The sequence below is a fragment of the Jaculus jaculus genome, chromosome 14 (assembly GCF_020740685.1).
Source record: "Jaculus jaculus isolate mJacJac1 chromosome 14, mJacJac1.mat.Y.cur, whole genome shotgun sequence".
Taxonomy (NCBI): Eukaryota; Metazoa; Chordata; class Mammalia; order Rodentia; family Dipodidae; genus Jaculus; species Jaculus jaculus.
The window spans coordinates 18095840-18112315 of NC_059115.1; the positions used below are offsets into that span (position 1 = coordinate 18095840).

Sequence of the window (16476 nt, forward strand, 5' to 3'; positions counted from 1 at the left end):
ACACTTATTCTAGGCATGACCTGTTATAAGTCTCTCCATTAACTGCCACCCATGGCAAAATGAAGCTTTTCTCGTGGCTCATATTTCATAGACCTGTCCTTGGACAGGGGTTAGGAAAGAGATGGGTATGCACTGAAGAGCTAAGCCTGGGCCTTCTCTTAGTCTCTCCTCTTCCTCTTCTTCTTCTCCTCCTCCTCCTCATTCTTCTCTCTCTCTCTCTCTTTTGGCTTTTTGAGGTAGGGTCTCACTCTAGTTCAGGCTGACCTGGAATTTACTATGTAGTCTCACTATGGCCTTGTACTCATGGCAATCCTCCTACCTCTGCCTCCCAAGTGCTGGCATTAAAGGTGTAGGTCACCACATCCAGCTCTCTGACTTTCTTTGCCTTCCCTTTCTCAGACTCCTGCTACAGGGGGCCCATCACTGAATTCCAAAATCCCAGCCCAAAGGTATGCAGAGGTCTGAGCTCTGCGGTGGTCCTGCTTGCTGCTAGTTCATGCTTGCTGCGTGTGTGTGTTTGTATGTGCGTGTGTGTTTTCTGACTGCTGTGGTTTTTCTTAGTTGTATGAAAGCAGCTTCTTCCATCATTGATGGAATCTTCCTCTGGTTGTGTAAGCTTCAAAGAAACCCTTTCCTCCCATAAACTCTGTCTAGTTTGGATGTTCATCCCGACAACATTGGAACTGACTACAGCAGCTAGAGATGAAAATATACTCTGATGGTCACATGGAACAGTGAACAAGGACAGAAGGAGGGCATGCAAAGAAAGTTATGTAGGTGTCAACACAAATGATACAGCTCTCACCTCACAAGGGATAAGAAATAATTTATTCTGGGGCCAAATATGAGTGATCATGGCCCAGGAACACATTTAGGTTTCCCCAATTCCATGTTCTAAAGTGTTAACAATTTCATGAAAGGTCATAGTTACAGAGCAGAAGAAAGTCATAAATCAAGGCACTTTTCAAACACACTGGCTGACCATCAGATAGACAAGCTATGTAGCAAAGCAGGGAAATCTCCACCATAGGCCTCAGATGCTACCTGAGGACATTCTTAGCCCTGGGCTGGTGGAAGCTGGGGGTCTGCCAGTCCATTTCCAAAAGGATCATGCCTGACCAACTGATAGTCACCAGGATGTTAGGTCAGACACAGAGGTGGGTAATAAATGGCTATTAAGGGGCTAAAAGTAGCTCTAATAATTAGGTTCTCATCTTTGCAGCAGTCCATCTCTGTGATCGCATGAGTTCTATCAGTCCATTCAGCCTTGGTGGAAGTAGGTGCAGTGGATTCAGGCTTTTCTGGCAACTTTAGTTCACATATGCAAGGTTTGTTCGAAAGAGACAGAGAGCAAAGCTTTCTGTAGAGGAGGAGAGGGGATTCAAAGAGTTACTTGCCAACCTTGTTTTCTGCAGTGACTTTTGTAGGTTTGGAACAGGTCCAAGTGATGACTCATGGAAACCAGACACCAGACAAGAACAGATGTGATAGGTCTACTTAAACACATCCAAGGGTCTTTGATTGGTATAGAGGTAAGGTGAAATGGCACAGGTTCAAGGGGAGCTGACCAAAATTCTAAAGGAGTTGAGGGTCAGGAAGTGGGGAGAAAGACAAAGGCAAGTAGTTAGCCAGCATCCTGATGAGTTAGCAGCCACTATCTTCTTTCCTTTTGTGTGTGTATGTGTGTGTGTGTGTGTGTGTGTGTGTGTGTGTGTATTGTATGCACATGTATGTGCTCATAGGCTTGCTTGTGGAGAGGTGAGATCATCTACAGTGGCCAGCCAAAGAGGAATGAGTGACCTACTCCATCTCTCCTCTGCCTAGTCTTGTTTGAGCCAGAGTCTCTTACTGATCCTGGAGCTTGCTGCTTTTTTTCATGAGCTCTGGTAATTCTCAGGTCTCTGCCCACCCCATAAGGCTGGAGTTATAGACATACATTCCCATGCCTATCTTTTAATGTAGGCCCTGAGGTCAAATTTGAGTGGTCTCTCAGACATCTCCAGGCCTACATGCTTGCACAGGAAGTTCATTGACCATCTCTCCAGCCTGCAACTGCTATCTTTTTTTGTTTGTTTGTTTTTGTTTTTGTTTTTGTTTTTGCTTTTTGAGGTAGGGTCTAACTCTGGTCCAGGCTGACCTGGAATTAACTATGTAGTCTCAGGGTGGCCTTGAACTCACGGTGATCCTCCTACCTCTGCCTCCCAAGTGCTGGGATTAAAGGCATGCACCACCATGCCCGGCTTGCAACTGCTATCTTGATGAGTACAATTTTTCTTAGAATTTTAGTCCCTGGACAGGAACTCTGTTATTGTTGCATTCAGGACAGATGGCCCTCTTCAAGAGCCTGTGACTCTGACTAAATTACTTACAATGTGAGCTACCAAGCTCTACTCTGAATCAATTCCAGACAAGCCTGTCTCAAAAACAAACAATGACAGCAACAACAAAAAGATATATTATGAGCTGAATGCCAGAATGAGGTGTTATTTTCTAGGGAGGTATCAAAATTTCTACTAAGGGAATAAACTGAGAGTGATGGCAGGTGTCATACCTTTAATCCCAGCACTCAGGAAGCAGAGGTCAGGAGAATCACCATGAGTTCAAGGTTACCGTGAGAATGCATAGTAAATTCCAAGACAGCCTGGGCTAGAGTGAGACTTTACCCTGAGGACACTCAACACCTACAGAACCAGAGATCCAGATGCTTGCAAATGCCCATGACTGAAGTAGACTTAAAATGTTCCCAGCGTGGCTCAGGGATATTTTGCACAGAGTCATTGCGTTTCACCACCACCCCTCATAATGCATTACCCACAATCCTGATGGGGTTGACCTGCATCCCCAATGAGGAAGTCCTCTTCAGAAAATGGAAAGGGAGGAGGGAAAGGATGGTACCAACATGTGTTGTTTACATACTAAATATGCCCATATATAATTTAAAAAGGGGGGATTGTGGTGGTGTTTGATTCAGGTGTCCCCCATAAACTGTGGGTGTTATAACCAGCTTCCAGTGTTTTGCATACTCTTATTGCTGTTGTCCACCTGATGTTGACCAGGAGGTAATGTCCACCCTCTACTCATGCCATCATTCTTCCATGCCATTAAGGAGCTCCATTAAGGAGTCTGTAAGCCAAAATAATCCCTTTTATCCCACAAGCTATGGTGGGTCTGGCGTTTTCTGCCAGCAGTGCGAACCTGACTTCTGCAGGGATTGATGTCACCATATCGCTACTCTGTCTCTACAACTGGCCACCCTTATCAGCATAAAAATGATGCCCGAGGTCTCCAGGTCCTGGTGTGTCTTGACCTGTGACAGAGGTCTGCATACTCCTGAACAACCAGGGATTTGACCTAATTTCCATCATGACAGACTCCTCTTACACATAAAAATGGGAGGCTGGAACAAGATAGCTCAGTGGGCAAGGTACTTGCCATGCTCACATTTGAATGGATGAATGATATGGTGTAATATTATTTCTCAAAAAAACTTGTTAGAAAAAAGGTCAAAAGATCCTTCTGAAAGTATTTGGCTCAACACGTCTATAATGAGGTGATTTCTCTCTTCCTCCCTCCCCTCCCCTGTGCCTTCTGCAGTGAATTCCCTTAATTTCATGTGATCTCAACATCCAAGACGTTCTCATGCCAGAGTTGGGCTTGGCCTCTCTGACATGCATGGTGGTTTGAATGTGAATGGGTGACCCCGGGAGCCTCGTGTATTTTTAAGGTGAAGTCTGCTGGAGAGGTGTGTGCTTGGGGCTGGATCTGAATTCCAGACAAAGGTGTGGAGAGAGGAGAGCAGTTTGGGCTGTGGAGTTTGTGCTTGCTGTTTGTTGGTGTTTGCTTGCTGCAGTTGTTTCTTCTCCTTGGATGTGTGGCGATAAACAGCCTCTTCCACCATTGATGAAGTGTCCCCTGGATTTATAAGCTGAAATACACTCACTCCTGCAAGAAATTGTGTCTGGCTGGGTGTTTGTCCCAGCAACGTGGAGCTGATGACAACAATGTTTCAAGTTCTCCATCTCTGTCTAGTTCCTCAGTGTGGAATATCCAAAAATCCAAATCATATGACTTCATCCTACGATCACCTCTTGGTGGGACAACTACTTATGACACGAGTGGTCCCTGTCCCCTCCTGCTGCACGTGCTGTGCAAATGTTCTCCACCTCTCTACCTACAGGTCATTCTTCTTCCAACATACCAATTAAAACTCTCAGCAGTGGGGCTGGAGAGATGACTCAGCAGTTAAAAGTGCTTGCTTGAAAAGTGTGACAGCCTGGGTTCAAGTCCCCAGTACCCATATAAAGCCAGATGCACTAAGTGGGACATGTGTCTGGAGTTTCTTTGCAGTGGCAGGAGGTCCTGGTACACCCATACTCACTTTCCCTGTCTGCCTCTGTCTACTCTCAAATAAATGAATAAAATATTTTTAAAACCCAGCTTAGGAATTGCTCAGTAAGTAGTGCTTACATTATCATATCATAAGGACTTGATATTGATCCTCAGAACCTGTTTTAAAAAGCCAATCATGGCAGTTAATGGTTTGAATGTAATGCCTCACATAAGCTTACACGTTAGACCATTTGATCCATAGTTTATGGTACTGTTGGAGAAGGTCCTGTAACCTTTAGGAGGTGGCCTTGCTGGAGGAAGTGTCATTAGAGGAGCAGGCCTTGGAGTTACAGTCTAGCCCTACTTCCTGTTCTCTCCTTTTTCTCTATCGCTCTCCTGTTCCTCCTTGCTGATGTGAGGATGCAACACTGGTTTCCCACTCTAGACTGCTTTGTCTTTCTCCTCATAATGGGCTCTACCTACTGGACCTGTAAGCTAAATTAAATAATTTAACTTCCATAACCTATTTCTGGTTGGGTATTTTGTCCCAGGAACAAGAAAGCAGCTGATATAGTAGTGCATGCTCATGCTCCCAGCACTGAAGAGATAGACAGGTGGATCCCTGGGGCTTGCTGGCCAGACAATCTAGTCTACTTGGTGAGGTCCAGGCCAGTGAGAAACCCTGTTTCAAATCAGGTAGGTGGTTCTTGAGAGACATCACCAAGGTTATCCTCAAGCCTCCACATGCATCTTCACATATATGTACCTGTACACACATGCACACAACTCCCAGCTGGAAACCTGTTTACAAAATGTCCTTGGCCCTAATAATGCCCTTGGCCAATGGGTCCTTCTCTCTCTCGTTACATGTTCCTTGGCACCTGTGGCTCTCCAATGTCTATGCACCCCATCAACTGGAGCTAACAAAATCTTCACTTCCATTTGTCTTTCACAATCTTTGGAGGAGTACTGAGCATCTCAAAGCTCCTACCATGCATCACTTTCCTTAGGACCAAGACTTACATGGAAAAAATGATGAGGCACAGACAGACAGAGAGAAGGGGCATGACACCAGCACCTCCAAGGGCTGTGAAGACCGGCAAGAATCCTGCACAAGGCATTGATTTCCCTGAAGAGTAAGAAAAGCAAGTGACCTCACTCAGAACTCAGTGTATTCTCTGCTCACAGCCTTATAAGCATACACACTCCAAGCCCCAGCTCAGCCAGGAAGTGGAAGGCCTTTCTAGCTATTTCTCTCTATACGCAGGTGTTCTCCTGTGTAGTTTGAATGGATTACCCCAGTAGATTCAAGAGTTGTAGTCAATCATGTAACTTGGCTGCAGGAGGTGTTACTGGGAGTGGGTCTGAATTCCAGCCCAATATGCAAAGTGCTTGAGTTACGCTGGGGTTTCTGGAGTGGGCTTGCTTGTGCTGGTTGTGGTTGCTTTCCTCTCTGTGTGTAGACCTGTGAAAGGGGCCCAGCTTCTTCTGCCATTATGGAATGTACCCTGCATCTGACAGCTTCAAATAAATTTCATTCCTTCTGTAACTGTACCTGGTTTGACAGTTCATCCCTGAAGCTGTCTACTACATAAATTTGTACTGAGAGTCAGGAAGAGTTGCTGAGGTGAATAATACTGTGTGGAGTTTTGTCTTTTGGAACTTCTGTTTTGGAGGAATGGGCATGGGATTGCTGCTTGCAAATTAAGATGCCTTCAGGGTGGTAAGCCAAGTATTCCAACAAGAGTTTGAACGTGATAAGCACAGAGAAAAATGTCTTTGGAGGCTTGGCTTATAAACTTTCTAAGGGGAAGAAAAGACTGCAGAGAACTTTGTTAGAACTGGGATACTGACATAAGGGCTAGTTGAATTCTACTGTCCATGCTCAGAGAGTTTGATCAAGGTTAAATTTGTGATGCACTAATGTGCTTGGATAAAGATATGGAACTGAAAAGATTGGGATTTAGAACTGGAAAAAATCAAACAAGATTAAAATTAGGGGTACTCAGAATGGTTACTAAAGCTGGTTTTTTTTTTTTGGTTTTTTTTTTTTTTTTTCAAATACATTGACATTTGGAAGGAATAAGGCCCAACCCTTTTTACATTGAAACAATGGCAAAGATGCCTTGCGGGGCTCCTTCCCAGTCAGGTAGGTAGTGCCGAGGGAAGAACCAAGCCTGCTGGTTCCTTTCTAGGAGTTGAGAAGGATGATGAGCGTCGGACGACCCAGACCTCTCCTGGCCACCGGAGAAAAACCACACTGAGTCAGGAGTATTTTCGATGCAGGAACTCGCAGAAACAACTCACTTTATTACTCTATTTGTTGGGGACAAAGGCGGGGATTTTTGGATGGGGGAAGAGGCAAGGGCCAATAATAAACTTTAACTATTGAAATGGTAATTACAATTAACACACGGAAGTGGCAGGCCAGAAGCCATTATTAAAATGGTAATTACAATTGCCACGCAGAAGTGGCAGGCCAGAAACCATCAGGGGTCTTGCTGAGTCCTAGCTGGCCAGAGACAGGTCGCCAAACTTTAGCTAGGCTCAGGAAGTTCCACTAGGCCTCATGCCTGGGCCTTTCAGAGCCCAACAATGCCTGATGTGATTGCATCCAGGAAATACTGAGTGGCAGAAATATAAACTCTTTTGTAAGAAAAAAGCCTGACCTTCAATGTCAGTAATTTCTTTTGTCGCTGAGTTAAGAATATGGCTGTGCCCTGCCCACCAATTACTGCTTCCAGAAGCATGAAAAATGTGTGCAGTGGGTCATGAAGTGCACATGGATTGAGAAGCCACTGCTGAGACACAGTGGCATGAGGCAGGGTGTGATGACCCTAATAAACAGGCTGGTGAAACCATTGCAACGTGGACTGTGCCTTGCATGGACACCTGAACATGTTTTGGATATACCAGGACTGTGCAAACAGTACTACCATGGAGCACTATTGGTTTAGGATGAAAATTTCCCTTGGTTATTAATCCCAGCTGGGGGAGCAGAATTGGGAATTCCAGAGACTATCAGTCATTGGTTATGATACTGGACTGGAAGTACAGATGTTTGGTGTTTGTTTGATGGTTATTGAATTTGCATTGGTCCAGTCTCTCCTTGTAATGCCTTATAACAGTTGGAAATGTTTATGCAATTACATGCTGGAAGCATGTCACTTGTTTGATTATATAGGACCCACAGCTAAAAGACAATCTTAATCTCCAATGAGACTTGAGACTTTAGGACTACTTAAGTTGGTAAAGACTACAGAAACAGTAGAAGTTGGACTGAACACAATTTTTAATGTGAGATGGTTATGAATCTGCTGGGGATTGGGGTGGAGTGTGTTAATTTGAATGGATGTCCCCCAGCAGAGTCAGTTTTATTCAAGCTTGTGACTTGCCTAGAAGACATGCTACTGGGCAGGCAGGGAGGGCTGGATCTGAATTTCCCTCCTAAAATATGCAAAGTGCTTGAGCACTGCTGAGTTTCTGGAGTATGCTTGCTTGTGTTGATGGTGGTTGCTTTTCTCTTACAGGTGTGGACCTTAAGAAGGGGCTAGCTTCTTCTGCCATTATGGAACATCCCCTACATCTGTAAGCGTCAAATAAATTCCATTCTTCTTCCAGGCCTCATTGGACAGTTCATCCCAGCAACCTGAAGTAGTCTATTATAATACCTTTGGCATCCATGTGCTCCCATGGCACACTCTGCCTCTCTCTGCAACTGGTCACTCACCTGGCAGGATCAACATAGTGCTGTTCTTGGCCCCATGGGCATTCTGGGCTTCACAGCTGAGCCACAGGGCAGACCCGAGTCCCTTGTGGAGTCTCAGTGAGCTGTTGGTCCAGGGTCCAGCTGAACTGGAGGTGACTGTCAATGAGGTATTGCTGCTGTTCCCTTTCAGCAGCTCTTCCCTCAGCCTCCAATGCAGAGAGGGGGTCGGCCAACCTTGGGAGGAACAAATGCAGAGCAGATCTTCTGCTTTCCAGGAGCAGGAGGGACTCAGCAGCTGTGGGAGAGCTGTGGGGAGGAAGGAGACAGGTCAGAACATGCTCCCTCTCCAAGACCCAAGTGTCCTCTCCCAAAATCCTGACACTCACAGACCACAGAGATGCTTAGAGAGATGGTTTGGGAGCCCAGTGCATTCTGAGCACTGTAAGTAAAGCCTCCTCCTTCTGTAGGCCCTACCAGAGGCAGCTCCAGGATTCCACTGTTGGAAGTATAGGAGGCATTTGGGGATGTAGACTCTTGATGCCAGCTCAGCTGAGCAGGGGGATTGCTTTCTGCAGCACAGTGCATCTGCAGAGCCTGGCCCTCCATGATAGGAAGGGAAGAAGCATTTTCCAGGATATTGAGGACTATATTGAGGAAAGATATGAAAAGAGATATTGCAGGGAGGATTAAAGAGAAGAAGGTAAATAGAGGGAGGAGGGAGCTGAAGGGATGGCTTAGTGTTTAAAGCCCTGCCTGTGAAGCCGAAGTGCCTAGGTCCAGTTCCCCAGTGAACACAACCAGATTCATGAGGTGGCATTTGTGTCTGGAGTTTGCAGTGGCTAGAGGTCCTGGTGTGCACATTCTCTCCCTCTATCTGCCTCCTTCTCACTTTCTCTCTCTTTCTCTCCCTCTCTCTCTCTCTGTCTCATAACTAAATAAAATATAGAAAAGAGGGAGGAGCAGGCTGGAGATGGTTCACCACTTAAGACACTTGCTCGTAGTGCCTAATGACCTAGGTTTGATTCCCCAGTACCCATGTAAAATCAGATGCATAAAGTGATGCATGCATGTGGAGTTTGTTTGCAATGGTGAGAGGCTCTGACATCTCTCTCTCTCCAAATAAATGAAATAAAGTATTAAAAAAGAGAGAGGTGCAAGAGGGGGGAAGGAGACAGAGAACATGCAAGTCCTGTCTCCCCCCATGATTTTACTGGGCCTTCCTTCCACTCTCCTCTCTTCCCTTGGCCCATCCTGGTTGGTTCCCCCATTTTCTCCCAAAGACTACCATGTATAGCCTCACAACATTGACCATATCTCCAGAGGAGTCTCAAAAATCTCACCACTGCAGGCTGGTGGCACATGACTTTAATCCCAGCATTCAGGTGGCAGAGGCAGGAGGATCACTATAAAATTCAAGGTCTGCATGGGACAAAGAATGTCATGTCATCTGAGGCTGGAGTTAATACCCTATCTTGGAAAAACAAATGTCACCTGTATGTATTTGGGATTATATAGCTGAAGAAAGATATAGCCACTGATGGTTTTGGAAAATAGGCTTAGTCAATACAATAGGAAATAATCCCAGGAAGATCATAGAGCCTAGTTGTGAGAAGATAGAATGGACGGAGATTTGGTCTTACAGAGAGTACAAAGAAGTAGACCATGGGAAAGTATGGAGGATGGGAGTGTCTAAAGTCTTCCCAGAGTTTTAGCAATGTGTCTGTGTCTGTCTGTCTGTCTGTCTGTCTGTCTGTCTGTCTGTCTGTCTGTCTCTCTCTCTCTCTCTCTCTCTCTCTCTCTCTCTCTCTCTGTGTGTGTGTGTGTGTGTGTGTGTGTGTGTGTATGTGTGTGTACATAGACTGCAAAGGAAGGGAGAAACATAAAATGTCCATCTCTATTTTTTATTTTTATTTGAGAAAGAAAGAGGCAGATAGAGAGAGAATGGGCACACCAGGGCCCCTAGCTACTGCAAACAAATTCCAGATACATGTGCCACCTTGTGAACCTGGCCTACATGGGCCCTAGGAAATTGAACATAGGCCCTTTGGCTTTGAAGGCAAGTCTCTCAACTGCTTAGCCATCTCTCCAGCCCTAAAGTGTGTGCAGTACTAGGCACTGAACTTACCACCTCACTCATTCTAGGAAAGCATTCTACCACTGAGCCACACCCACAGCCTCTATCTGTTGGGTTCTAAGTAAACAATCTGCTTCTGAGTTACATTTTCAACCCTATTATTTATTTTGTGTTTTGAGACAGGGTCTCACTAAGTTACCCAGACAGGCTTCAAACTTGCAAAGTGTCCTTCCTCAGCCTCCCGAGTTGCTGGAATGATAGGACTGATGGAATATGTCTGGCTAATGTGATGGTTCTTTTTCTTCCACCCCTGGTATCAGAATCTTTCAAATTCAGATTTACCACCACACCTTACAGATAGTGTTAGCCCCAGAGAGGGCAGGCTGTCTTTTACCTGTGCCATTTCTGAAGAAGAGGCTGATGTGGAGGTCCCGTGGAGCATCTGCATGGAAAGACAGGGACTTCAGAGTGAGAACTGGAGGCGGAAGGCATGGGTCCTGGAGGTACCAAACTATGGTAACCAAGAATCTGGGGATACTGTCATTTAAACCACTGTCCACCTTCAGTCTACATGCCCTCAACACATGAATTTTCTATGGTAATAGTTACCTCTCCTTTCCCTCTCTTTTACACACACACATACACACTGTTCACTGCGTCTGTGGACCCAACCCTCCCTCCCAGCACTCACAGGACACACTGAGGTGAATAGTTCTCTTCGTGGTCAGCTTTCCTTGGAGTTTCACTAGCAGGTAAGGTTGGTGTCATGGTCCTGAGGCCGTGGGGTGATGGTGAGCACTGAATTGGAGAGAGTCCCAGGCTCCATGGAGTTGACAATGTCCCCTGTCCAGAGGATACTGACAGGTTCTCCACCCAGACAAGAGCCTGGCAGGTTACAGTTCAGGCGTGCAGGGTGGCCGGCCTTTAGAGGCTGCTCCATGTGGATGACAGGTTTCTCTGTCAGAGCTGAAGAGACAAGCTCCATGAGGAGAGAACCCCTACTGTGACCCTGTAAGTGACCAAGCTGTCCCCAGGGCCTCTGGTCACCCTAGCCCAAGACTAGAAAAGAGAATGGTCTAATGCCCTGTCTGTTCTACTGCGGGGTCTTTACAACCTGTAACCTTCTTTCTCTTTTGGGGACCTGTCACCCACAATTTCAGATTGACTGGGTAACTATGTACATTTCCTTTCTCCAAATAGAAGAAATAGCTTCCGTTGTCATTCCTCTTGGCACCTCTGATGCTCAGGGAGCAGTCATTGGCTTTGGTATCCCCAAGGAGGCGGAATCTGCCCTTGGTCTCCATCTTCACTTTTCTGCCTGGGTTGTTTGTGGCCACAGGATCACTGTAGAATACACTGTCTCCTTCTCGGAACCAGTAGATGAAGAGTGGGTGACTGGAACGCCCCATGCTTCTGGGGTAGGAGAAGGAACAAGGCACCCGGACACACAGCCCCTCCTGCACCGTCACGACCTCTGGAACTTGGAGCTTGTACTCTGCTTGCCGCTGCAGGGATCCTGGGAAGAGGACACAGAGACTCCGTTGTAGCCTCACCCCTGCCTGCCCTCCCCCCTCAGCATATGCACCAGCCCACAGCAGGGGTAGCAGCAGCAAGACCAGCATCCTGCACCTGCTGAATCAGATCCAGCCCAAGTTCCTATAGGGGAAGATCTGGGGCATGTGGGGCAGGTTCAAGGAGGCCAAACAGGAAGCTACTGTATGAGACAAGCAGTGGTCAGCCTCCAGCCACCAAAGGGGAACTTGAGGTTCCTGTACTGTTGGTGGGGGAGGGGTGGGGTGACATGATATCTGGGGAATAAGGAGGATACTCTATTTCTCACCACCTACAGGACACTACAGGTGACAAGTCTCAGGTCCTCAGGGATTGGAGGGCTTGTCCAGACAGGAATTTGAAAGTAGTCAGCTCCTATGTGAAGATTCAAACATCAGTGAGCTCTGCAAGGGTAAATGGAGATGGGAAAGAAGGAGGGCTAGTACACATGGTTTGTGAAATGTGTGTGTGTCAGAGACACCCTCCAGCTGAAAAACCATTGGATGCTCTGGAAAAACGTATTTTAAATTTTTTGTTAAAAACATTTATTTCTTATTTATTTATTTATTTATTGGCAAGGAGAAAGAGAAGAGTGAGAATAGGCACATCAGAGCCTCTGTCAGGAATTCCAGATGCGTGCACCACTGGTGCATCTGGCTTTATATGGGTACTGGGGAATAGAAACCTAGGTTTTTAGGCTTTGTAGGCAAATGCCTTAATCACTGTGCAATCTCTGCAGCCCTTAATTTTCTTAAAAGCACTTTGAAAACCCAGTTATTGGAGAGTAATAAGTCATAGGGGACATTGTGTGACTTCTGGAGAGACATAAACAAACTGATTTGTCCCACCAACTACCGAGTTTGAGCCCAGTCTGGGACAGAAGAGTGAGTTCTAAGAAAGCCTAGGCTAGAGTGAGACCCTATCTCAAAAAAAAAAAAAAAATACAAAAACAAAAATGTTCAATTACTTTTTGATGAATTTGGGGACTTTAAAACGAACAAAACCACTAGAGATTAATCAAATTATGAAAATCAATCTTATATCTGCCTCACAATAATAAATAAAATGGAACTGTATAAAGAATGCTATTGGCAATATCACCCATTGATACAAATGAAAACAGGAGCTAGGCTGGACTTGGTGGTAAGCACCTTTAAGCCAGCACTCAGGAGGCAGAGGTAGGGGGGTAGCTATGAGTTCAAGGCCAGTCTGAGACTACATAGTGAATTCCAGGTTAGCCTGAGCTAGAGCAAGATCATAACTCAAAGATAAACAACATAAAACAACAACAAAACCAGAACCAGGCCTAAGTCTTCCAGGAGCTGAGGGAAGAAGGTCAGCTTTCTTAACCAAGCACCAACGGTAGACGAGAGAAATGATTCCAGGACCCAAGTCAAGCTTAGTGGACTAACCTGTTTATTGGGAATTACAGGCAGTTCAGATGGTAGGAGAATCTCTTCTACAAAGCACTTCTTACTCCTTAGACAATGTGACAGGGGAGGGGAGTGTGACTCTTGTAAGTTTCCAGAATTTCCCAGAAATTCATGAGTTGTTTATATCCTGAGCTTTGATTACTCCCTCAACCTTTAGAAAGTCCAAGTTTTTAAAAAAATATTTTATTTATGTGCAAGCAGAGAAAGATAAAGAGAGATGGACAGAGAGAAATGGGTGCGCCAGATCTTCCAGCCACTGCAAAGGAACACCAGGTGTATGTGCCACTTTCTGCATCTGACTTTACATGGGTACTGGGGAATCAAACCCGAGATGGTAGGCTTTGCAGGCAAGCACCTTAACCACTGAGAAATCTCTCTACACTCTCCCTGAGTCTTAGTGAACCTGTGTCTCAAATTTGAACTTCATTCCAGGATGGAATATATTAATTCAGAGCAAATTGATATAAAACAATACTTGTTTAGAGAGACAGATAGCACCAAGGTGCACATGGTATCTGTGGAGGAAATTGTAGACCTTTATCAAAGGTCATTCAAGATGCTAAGAAATTGAAAGCCTGCCATGTTAACAGCTTTGAAAACAATACTGTGTAATAGTTAATTGTACCCAGATGGAGCTGTGAATGAAGCAATTGGCTATACCATTCCTCAGGTCATTTTAGTGGAACTCATAACTCTATAGTAAAATTCATATTGAAATCAAAGTTTCTAGGTAGTGATAGCCAAGACCATAATGAAAAAGAACAATGAGAAGCATCACAAGATACAAGTATATTTAACATGAGGGAAAATAAGTTGAGATGTGGCTCAGTGGTACAGTTCTTGGCTACCATGTGCAACGATCTAGGTTGGGTCCATCCGTAACATTAAATAATAATAATAATGAAAATAGAAGTAATAACAATTCTAGGGCGGTGTTGTATTGATACAGAGATAAAGCAATACAATAGAATAGAAAGTCTAGAAATTGACCTTAACCACAAGAAACGTTCTGTATGATAGAAGAGGTGACCAAAGTGACAAGAAAGAAATTGCAACAACACTGTGGGCAACGAGTGAAATCTGATGAAATCAGGAAGGACACTAAAGTGATAAGAGGCAATTATTACCATATTAAAGTTAATTTTGTGCATGAGACCAACGACTTAGAATTCAGAAAGGCAGATCTGGGGAGATGGTTCAGTGGATAGTGCCCTTGTTACTCAAGTTTGATCACCAGATCACATATAAAAGCCTGGAAGTAATGGTGGGTTTCTGTAATCCTAGCATGCTGACTGTGAGATGGAAAACAGAGACAGAAGTCCCCAGAAGCTCTGAAGCTGCAGGGAGCAAAGCAGTCATTTACAACAGTTAGAATATAAGAGAGAGAGAGAGAGAGAGAGAAAGAGAGATTCTGCCTTTGAATGAGGTAGAAGGAGAGGACCAACTCAAAAGTTGTCCTCTGACTTCTATATGTACAGTATGACAATGCTTCCATGCCCACACTGAATCATGTGGTACACACTGATGCATATGAGGACACACACAAAATAATAATAATTATAATTATAGACAATATATTTGGGAAAGACATCACATCTCAGCCTACAGGATAGGGGCTGAGTAGTCCAACAATGGCTACCTGCATGCTGGAGAGAATGAGGACCCAGTAGCTGCTCAGTATTATCTGATTGCTTGCTTGGGCTTGATGGCATTGTGACTGTCTTGGGCTATTTGATGTTCTCCTTCATCCCTGACACAGGACCAGGAGGCAGCCTCCTCCAGGAAAAGAAGTCTTGGAGGACACTCTGAGATGAATTATGTTTGGGCCTCAGATGGAGATAAAGAAAAGAGCTATATAGTCCACCAACTGATGAATATATAATGAAGATGTGGTACAAATACACAAAGTCCATCTGACTTGGAACTGCACTGAATCTGTACATTGCTTTTGGTAGGATGGCCATTTTTATAATAGTTCTTCTGATGCAGGAACATTAGAGATCTGCCCATACTCTGGTGTCTTCCTCAGTTTCTTATTTTGGTATTTTTAAGTTTTCATTCTAGAAATCTTTCATTATCTTGGTTAGGGATATTCTGAGATATTTAATTTTTATGGATATTGTGAATGAGTCTATTTCCTTGATTTTTCTCAGTGTATTTGTCATTGGTATATGGGTATGGAATTTTTTCAGAATGTTTTTATTGCTTATTTTATTTATTTATGTCTAGAGAGAGAGAAAGATGCAGATAGAGAGAATGGGCATACCAGGGCCGCCAGCCACTGCAAACAAATTCCAGATACATGCACCACATTGTGAAACTGGCTTATGTAGATACTGGGTAATCAAACCTGGGACCTTAGGCTTCACAGGCAAAAGCCTCAACCACTAAGCATTCTCTCCAGCCCAACACTACAAATTTTTGAATGCTAATTTTGTATCCTGACACTGACATGAAAGTGTTTATCAATTCTAGAATTATTCTGGTGGGGTTTGAGGGATTTTTTTTATACAAAGAATCATATATTCTACAAATAAGAATAGTTGGACTTCTTCCTTTCCTGTTTGGATCCTTTGTATTTCTTTCTCCTGTCTCGTCATGATAGCTAAGATTCAAGCACTATATTAGAGCAGTGGAGAGAGGGAACACTCTTGTTTCACATATGAGTGGAAATGCTTCAAATATTTCTCCAATTAGTGTGATAATGGCTTAGGTTTGTCATATATGGCTTTTATTATGTTTAGATATGTTCCCTCCATTCCGAGTCTCACCAAAGTTTTTATTATAAAGGGATTCAGTATTTTGTTGAAAGCTTTTTCTCCATCCATTGAAATTATCATGTAATTTCTACACTTGAGTATTTATGTGGTGCATTATGCTTATTGATTTCTATATGTCAAACCATATCAGCAGCCCTGGAATCAAATCTTCTTGCTCAAGGTAGATGATATTTTTAATATATTCTTCAATGCAATTTGTAAGAATTTTATTGCAAATTTTTGCACATATGTTCATCAAGAATATTAGTCTATAGTTTTCTTTTTTTTGTCTTTCTTTTTTTTTAATTTAATTTATTAGTTTTATCACGGTGTATAAGAGGGCCTACACCTATCAAACTGTGTATCAAAAAAGTAAGTGTTATCTCAATTTTCCGGGTGCTAACTTAGTCTCCGTTGGAGAATCTGCTTCTCTTTTCCAGATAGATGCAGATCCTAAGAAGAGAGCTGCCCCAACATACCTCAAAAGGGGCCCAACTGAGGGCTGGAGAGATGGTTTAGTGGTTAAGCGCTTGCCTGTGAAGCCTAAGGACCCTGGTTCGAGGCTCGATTCCCCAGGACCCACGTTAGCCAGATGCACAAGGGGGCGCACACATCTGGAGT

The 16476-nt window shown here is 44.2% G+C and overlaps 1 protein-coding gene across 1 annotated transcript; it reads right to left on the minus strand.

Moving 5' to 3' along the window:
* Window positions 1-5348: 5348 nt before the first annotated feature.
* LOC123454627 (sialic acid-binding Ig-like lectin 5) lies at window positions 5349-12032 on the minus strand. The gene is given in 9 exon segments (XM_045133351.1): window positions 5349-5458; window positions 8060-8344; window positions 8425-8682; window positions 10507-10554; window positions 10804-10860; window positions 10863-11078; window positions 11254-11628; window positions 11698-11768; window positions 11960-12032. Coding segments are annotated over 8 exon segments (1386 nt in total). The 5' UTR covers window positions 11735-11768; window positions 11960-12032.
* Window positions 12033-16476: the final 4444 nt, after the last annotated feature.